At 38.5% G+C, this 8,073-nt stretch overlaps 1 protein-coding gene across 1 annotated transcript; it reads right to left on the bottom strand.

Moving 5' to 3' along the window:
* Positions 1–23: 23 nt before the first annotated feature.
* CXCL8 (chemokine (C-X-C motif) ligand 8) lies at positions 24–2,186 on the bottom strand. Its single transcript, XM_012659847.1, has 4 exons — positions 2,038–2,186; positions 1,056–1,191; positions 704–787; positions 24–264 (listed from the first exon to the last, which is right to left on the bottom strand). The coding sequence occupies exons 1-4, from the start codon at positions 2,099–2,101 to the stop codon at positions 243–245; spliced, it is 306 nt and encodes a 101-aa protein (XP_012515301.1). The 5' UTR covers positions 2,102–2,186; the 3' UTR covers positions 24–242.
* Positions 2,187–8,073: the final 5,887 nt, after the last annotated feature.

Here is an 8,073-nt window from a genome sequence, read left to right as displayed (position 1 = left end):
CTGGTGGAGATTGAAACAAATAATGTTTTAAATTTGTTTGTCCAATATTTTTGCATGGTACAATGGAAAAACTATTCATTGTTTTACTGCAATTCAAATTTAATCAGGCATCTTGTATTTTATCTGGCAACCCTGCGATAGACCCGCACAATACATGAAGTGCTGAAGTAGATTTGTTTGAAGTTTCATTGGCATCATTACTGAGGAATTCTTGGATAGTATGGAGAATGCATGTTTTTTTTTCATGATTCTTGCTTCTCAGCCCTAAAAATAAATGAAATGAAATGAAAAATTTAGAGATTAACAATGATCTAATAAGGAGGAAAGTAGGGGTCTTAGAAATATATTTTCTGGAAAACTTAAGACAGTCTTAGGTATTCATGTGTTAGAAATGCTCTATGTTTTCAAGTATAAACAGGGAGACTGGATAAGTTATCATCTAAAACAGGACGCACATGAGGATGAAAAGGAAATTTCCTGATGATACAGGACACAGGCATGAACTCAGACTGCGCTGGACAAACTGAGATGCATGGTCTTCCCAGTCATGAATCCAACAAACTCACTATTGCTAATTTTTTTTTTTTAATCAAAGAGGCAGATACTTAAAAGAGATTTGCAGAAGCAGGAAATTTATAGGCTGACTTTTGGACTATATGTCTCAAGCTGGATGAAGAATTTAAATTAATAAAAAACAACTTACCTCTTCAAAAATATCTGCACCACCTTCTGCACCCACTTTTCCTGGGGGTCCAGACAGAGTTCTCTTCCATCGACAAGCTTGACACTGAAATGAGAGAGATAATTCAAATCAATATTTATCTTTCCCATTCAAATCATGGTTTCTTAAATACATGCACAAAATCTAAGTCCAAAGCAACCTCCAGCTACTTGGCAGGGAAGGTACCGTATGTAAATGTCACGTAGACAACGATTTTTGTTTTGTTTTGCTCACTACTACATTTCTAGCACCTAGAACTTTCCTGATCACTTGCACCTTCCTCAATGACAGGATTGCTAAAGAAAAATGAATAATGCACTTAGGAAGTACTTACATGATTTCTGAATTTTCACAGTGTGGTCCACTCTCAATCACTCTCAGCTCTGTGATAAATTTCGGGTGGAAAGGCGTGGAGTGCGTCTTTATGCATTGGCATCGAAGTTCTGTGCCCATCCTTGCAAGAACTGCAGCTGCGGGGAAAAAAAATAGGAGTAATTAAGGATTGATTTCATCGACAGGCACAACTCTGGTCCCCACACCCTCTTTAATTTCAGTATGATTACTTGGGAACGCTGGGAAGCATCACGCTTCCAGCAAAGCCATTGCTAACATTGAGGGCCACATAGCCTCCTAGCCTTTGACCTCAATTTTGTTCTTTGTTTTAAAAACAGTTATTATGGACGCTATTGAATGACTCTCTCCCTAAAGGGTTGGAGTCATCTTTGTGCAATATTGACATCCTCATGGTACTTTTCTCTTTCACTAGACATTGCATGTTCCTCTGGGATACCACGGTGCTGTCAAAACTAAGTAGGAAACTAACATTCTCCAATGTAAAAGTTGCCTTCAGAAAGAATTAATAGAAACATATAAATGAATTGTACAGATCTGAAATGGTCTATAATGAGGGTATCTTTAAACCAAACAGGAATCGATAGTGTCTGAGGCTTTTCAAGAAAATACTAGATAGAGTAGAATTATCTGAGTTACTTTACTCCATATTAATAGATAATATAGGTAACTGTAGCCCTCAATAGGATATGCTGTAAATTACTAATTTATATTAAATATATGCATACTACACAGTATGACTTATAGACATAGAATATCTATATTGATCCAACTTTATACTTTCCTAAGTGTTGTATAAATACAGCCTTAAAAAATCCCTTCAGTTTAACATTAATTGACTGCAAAGATTATTTTCTGCTCTGAATAAAGAGGCAGTCTGTTATCAAAGCATTAAGGACAGCCTTGCTATCTGAGGAGCACAGTCAGACACGGAGAAACTCTATAGGTAGGAAAGATGCACTCACCTTCACACAGAGCTGCAGAGAGCACGAAGGCTGCCAAAAGAGCCACGACCAGCTTGGGAGTCATGTTTACACCAAGTGAGATGATTCCTTCCTGTGGTTTCTCGCTGGCTTCTGTCCTAGAAGCTCGTGTGCTCTGCTGTCTCTGAGGGTTTCTGCTGAAAGGAACGCTCCGGTGGCTTTTTATATTATCGCAACCCTAGAGAACAAGTGCGCCCTCATCTTTTCATTATGTCAGAGGAAATTCCACAATTTGCAACAACCCCAGCCTGTCTCCTGAGGCCAAACCTGAGTCATCAGACTTCCTCCATTGGTTCCTTCTCAAACATTCAGCGTGATAAAAGTTTCTTTGATCTTTAAAGTAATTTCATTTTAGTGACAAGTTCCCCAGTTTCATACATTATTATCAATTGTATTCCTTTTTATTTGTAGATAACCTTATCGTAGTGCTATGCGACAGAGTGGCAGCTGTTAGAATAAAGTCATTGTTGATTATTCTTTTTATGGCATGATGTTTATTTGAGTAAATGATATGTACTATAATGATCGTGAAGGTAAGCTAGGCAACAATTTTTATCAGGGGCTGGAAATTATGATAAGTCCTTTTCTAAGCATTTTAAACAGTTTCCAGGAATTGTTATTGCTCTCAAGGAGTATATTACAACTTTTGAAAAGATCTGGTTTCCCAATGCATGTGAATGGCATGAAAGAGCTCACCTGCTGCATATGGAAATAATTCAGTTCCACAAAGATTTATTGAGTCACTTTCTGAGTAATGTGGGGGGTAAAGAGATGGATAAGACTAAGTACTTACTCTTGAAGAGTTTGGTCTATCAGAAGAAGAAAGCCACATAAGAACCGACTCGATTACAGAGTAGAAAAGTGGTACTATTGACAATATATTAATTCCAGCCAGGGCCATAGGGGTAGAATCTCCCAAAAGCATTTTGAGCAGGGTGTCGAAGGGTAGGACGACTCCAATAGAGGAAGATGAAAGGAACAGCACATGCCATGTAGGGACACCGTTCAAGGACACTTAAGTTGTAAAGTTGAGGTTTGTTCGCGCTCTGGGAAGTGATGCACTGGGACCACTCGGTTCCGGTGGGGATGAGTGTTCTCTAATGGGAACGCCAACAGTGTAAGCTTAGTGAGAAGAGCATCTGGGTCCAAACTTTGGTTCAGTCACCCTGGCTTTATGCTCCTTATCCAAGGCAACCAAAACTATCCTCTGAGTATCTGCAATCACTAACAAGAGGGATGGAGTAAGAAATTTATATGAGTATAAAAAGATGGCTAGACTCCTAAAGAAAAGTCTTTTTAAGAAAGGATTTCCTTTGATAAGGAACACCAAGGAAGGGACCTTACATTAGCACGAGTCTGTCCCCCTCTGGGCAAGTACACACTTTATAAATAATTCAACTTGATTTAATCCTTTTCTTCGTCTTTAGGAAGTGCAATAGAGCAGTGCGTTCACCCACACTGTAAACACACTGTGGAGGGGGAATGCCATTTTCAAATACTTTCCGAAAATGTTAGTCAGTTTCTGAGCAGTTGTGTTTCTTTGTCTTCCTCCAACCAACCTAAGATGTGAGGACAGAGTATTGCACGGGTTAGATTATTTATCTTCTGTAGCAAAGTAAATGTTTATTCTACATAATGCAGTTGTTATTGTTTTTAACACTACTATTTCAGAAACATAATTATCCGTTTATTCATTCTATCCCTATCATCTGCTGATGGCAGGAATTGTAGTAGATGTGAATACCGTGTAAACGAGATGTAGTACCTGGCTTCAAGGTATTCACAGTCTACTGTGGAATATGGACAATTAGCTGCAGGAACAAGTAAAATACAATGACGAGTGTTCCAATACAGATAATTACAGGAAGTTATGAAAGCAAATAAACAGGACCTCTGATGCAGTTGTGACGAATGACAGTTTTCTGAAGAAGCAATTTGAAAATTGTGACCTACATTGGTGATGAGAAGACAAAAGACCGATGAGACGGCTTTGCTGGTGGAGGGAAAACCAAATGCAAGGCAATGAGACATAAGAGAATACTGCCCATTTGGGTTCCTCAAATTGTTTAGCGTATGGAACACGACCTATGAAGGGGCAAGAAGAAAAAGGTTGGGGCAGATATGTAAAAAAGACCTAGATCTTGAAGAAAACCCTCAGTCTCTGTTTCAGTGATGTTGGCACGTTCAGCAAAGACACATCCTCATGTGGACACAATCTGGCAGGACGGGTTCTGTCCGTTATCATTAAGACCGAATCATATTTGCAGCACCACTGAGATACTCAGAGTTCTGAGGATGTGCAAAGACTCCTTTACTTTCCCCCGAGGGTTGCCTTTGTATTTTTGCTGATCTCTACTTACATAGGCACCTGTTTCTCTCATTTCCATCTCCCCGTATCTCCCTCCTATACTCCTGTCAGGGTCCCAACTTCATCCTGATGGCATCCTTGGAGGTTGAGCTAATGAGCTCCATTTAACCCTGATGCTCACATTGTTTTCCTTAGAATGGAGCATTTACAAGGCAAAAAAGGTCTTTGCAAATGCTATTCATCTCTCACAATGTAACCTTCAACGTACTGTGTCCTAGGACCCTCTCCACCAGAGGCGAGGATGGACAAAGTGACTACAGGGGACAGCATATCTATCTTGTCCTACTTCTGTAAAGGTAACCTTTGAGTCATGGTGTAGTGAGTAGAAGGACTCAATGGGCTCAAGTAGGAAAAAAAGGTTAAGACTAGTTATCCTCTTTGGAAATATTCTGCTTGAAAATAGAGCAGAATGGGGTACAAAGTTTAACTCAACTATAAAGCTGCATATAAATACAAACGGTGTCTTATCCCCCTCTAGAAATGAATGCAGAGCTCATGGGACTTTAATAATTGAGCCATTTATTTAAGTTCCAACTGGCTCCTGAGCCACGAGAATCATTTAATGAGCAGAAAAGAGCTCCCAGAGATCCTCATCACCAAAAGATGCGTGGTCATTAACCAAGTCTATCACCTAAGGAAAGGGAGAGCTCAAGAAACAACCAAAACAAAGATAAATATTTACTTTTCCCACATTGATACATAAGTCTTCTTCTTCCATCAAACTCCCCACAGGAAACTGGATATCTCTTTGCTGTGTTAAACCATCTAGCCTCACCCCTCAAATAGGTATTTTAGAATTAGGTCTTTTTGTAAGTCTGAATAGAGTTGTGTTCACATAACAAAGCAGAACATGGCAGGGAAAACATGGGCTTACGCAGTGAGCTGAACTTGAGTTTGAATCATGTCCCGTGATTATTAACCAAGAGACCTGAAGCAAGCTGATTCTATGCCTGGTGTTGCAACTGCTGCTGCTAAAAGCTGACGCTCCTTCAGAGCCGCCTTTCTCAATCCCAAGATTAAAGTCTCAATTTACACCTGGAATTTTTTTTCCCTTTGAGGAAATTAGTCTCAGCTCAGAAGCCTTCGGATCACCAGAATCATAGACAAAATGCTAAACACATATCAATGAATTTGACTTAATTTATTGCCAATGCCAATGTCGTAAACATAAACATACCTGCCCACTGAAGTTTTAGTCAATAAAACTTTGAGTTAGTGGAATGATTTAAAACATGTTCTTAGCTGTGTCCTTTGTTAATATGATAACTTAATCTGCTCCAGTTCCTCAAGGACATTTCAGTTCCATCTCTAAATTCAAATATTTCCAGTTAACAGTTTGTAAAAATACTTAACAAAGTTGGTCCATGCTGTTAAAACTGCCCCCTACCTTTAAAAAAAAAGCCATATTTTCTAAAGTCTTGCCAATTAGAGAACAAAACACATTGATTTTGAGCAAAAGGAAGACAGAATAACTTAAATTTGAAGGTTTGAATGGGTGTTGGAATAAGACAACTAACTCCTACACTTACTATTATTAGCCACACAACTGTGGGAAGTTCTTGAACTTCACTGTGTCTCAGTTACCTTATCTGTAAAACGAGAAGAACACAGTTCCACAAGATCACAGTGAGACTTAAATGAGGAAACATAAGGAAAATGCCCAGAATGGTACCTGGCACATAGGAGGTGCTCAATAAATGTTAGTTTTCTTTTCCTCTAACCTGTCACTTATGGTACCCTTCTCTTTCCCTGGAGTTGGAGAACCACATCTCTCTTTAAAAGCTTACCAATCAAAAAGTAAAGTTGCTTTAACACAACAGATCTCATAAAACTTATATCTGGCTGCTTATTTTCCTTACATGCCTAATAATTCAATTCACATTTGTGTGTTAAAAAAAAAAAAGCACTATAACCATTGATGTACACAGAGAATTGGATATTATTTCTGATACTATTTTCCGTATCAATGGAGTTTGGAGTTTGAAGGAGAGGTCTGGGGCAAGAGCCTGATTGTGAAACAGGTATTTATTATGGATTTGGGAAGCTTAATGTCAGCCTGTCTTCAATATGAAAAACAAATCAAATGTAAGTATTTATTTGTAGTCATTTCTTTTTTTTCTTTGTTAAACTTATAAGACAAAAGTATACATATGCCTATTTTTTGGGTTAGATTTATTCTAAAAACAGTGAGACATTATTTACTACAATGTTTGCAATTAAAAAATCTTTAAAATGACAATGATTATATATTATGTGTTACTGGGATTTCTTTCATGCAAAGTAAAGATCATAGGAAGTGAAATGGCTTGGCAGAAAGGGATGTTGCTTTATTAGAAGTGACTGAACTGATGCGTGCGCTTAACTATGTCTCGGTGTGAACGAGACCCACGCCAGGCAAGTAAGTCCAGTGACTAAGAAAAAAAAAAGGTTTCAAAAATGCTGATTCAAGGTGACATGATTTTATAGTGATATTTTTCTTCTTCTTTTCTCTGAAGTTCCTTTATGATTTTGATCTGTTACTTTTATAAGTAGATATGCAATATTTCAAAAGCTGAGTTGAGATGAAACTCGGCGATTTGAAGAAATTGGCTTAAGAGGAAACACAGGTGTTATGCTGTAATTCCCATGTTTTGTTTCTCACAACTCTCACTCTTAAAGCTTTGATTTTTTAAAGTTTTTGTTTCACAATAGGAGCTTTACCTTAGCTATTTCTTCTCCTCACTTTGGCCTTACGGATTGAGGAAGTATTTAAGGCAAAATTTGAGCCCAATACACATTCCACATTGATGGATTCCAAATGGATTTCAATCCATTTATGTGATCGTTTTTTGATATTTGTCTCACCCACTTGACTGGAAATTCCACAAGGTCAGAGAGGCCGGCTCCCAGCCCAGTGCCTGCATGTGATAGGTGCTCTGTAAACATTTCTTGAATGGAAGCACAAATTTCCCAGTTCTTGCAACCTCTCCAAACAAGAGCAATAACCACAAAGGGAAATGAAAGGATTTATCTTGGACTGTCTTTTGTTGTCCCCTGGGGACAATTATTTTATTCACATGAATCCAGAAGAATCCAGTATGGAAAATACAGTTTTAGTCAATGTTCTAATTTAGCAGTGGTAGATATTAACAGATAAAATAGTAACCGGTATAGCCAAACAGCTGTTTCCTCCCTTGGGAAATTAACCATCCAATCTCTTCTAGGCTCCTCTGGGGCTGGGAAAAGAGGTGATACAGCAGGACAGAGCAGCATAGGAATGGAGAGCAACGTGAGAATGAACTACCAGTGACTGGACCTCCACTGGGGAAGGACTCCGCTGCTCCCTTCTTCCCACCACCCAAATTTCAGACTGGGGAGAGTCCAGAAGACCACGCAGACACAATTTCTGGAGGCCAGTGAGTGAACATGAATGGTGTTCTACAGACTGAGTCTAATTAACCTCGACTGCGCTAAGACGAAACAGATTAACTTCCTTGTTAAATATTATCTCAGTGGTTCTCAACCCTTTTTATTTATCCATTTAATTCTTTAAAAATATAATGAAAGTGATTATCTTTTGCTCACCCCCAAATCCACATAAGCCCAAAGATGCATATTTGTGTATAAAGTTTCAAGAAGCTTATTGACCTCCCTTAAAAACCCTTAAAGAC

The sequence above is a fragment of the Propithecus coquereli genome, unplaced genomic scaffold (assembly GCF_000956105.1).
Source record: "Propithecus coquereli isolate 6110/MARCELLA unplaced genomic scaffold, Pcoq_1.0 Scaffold64, whole genome shotgun sequence".
Lineage (NCBI taxonomy): Eukaryota > Metazoa > Chordata > Mammalia > Primates > Indriidae > Propithecus > Propithecus coquereli.
Note: the sequence above shows the minus strand (reverse complement) of the source record. Positions and strands in the feature narration are given on the sequence as shown.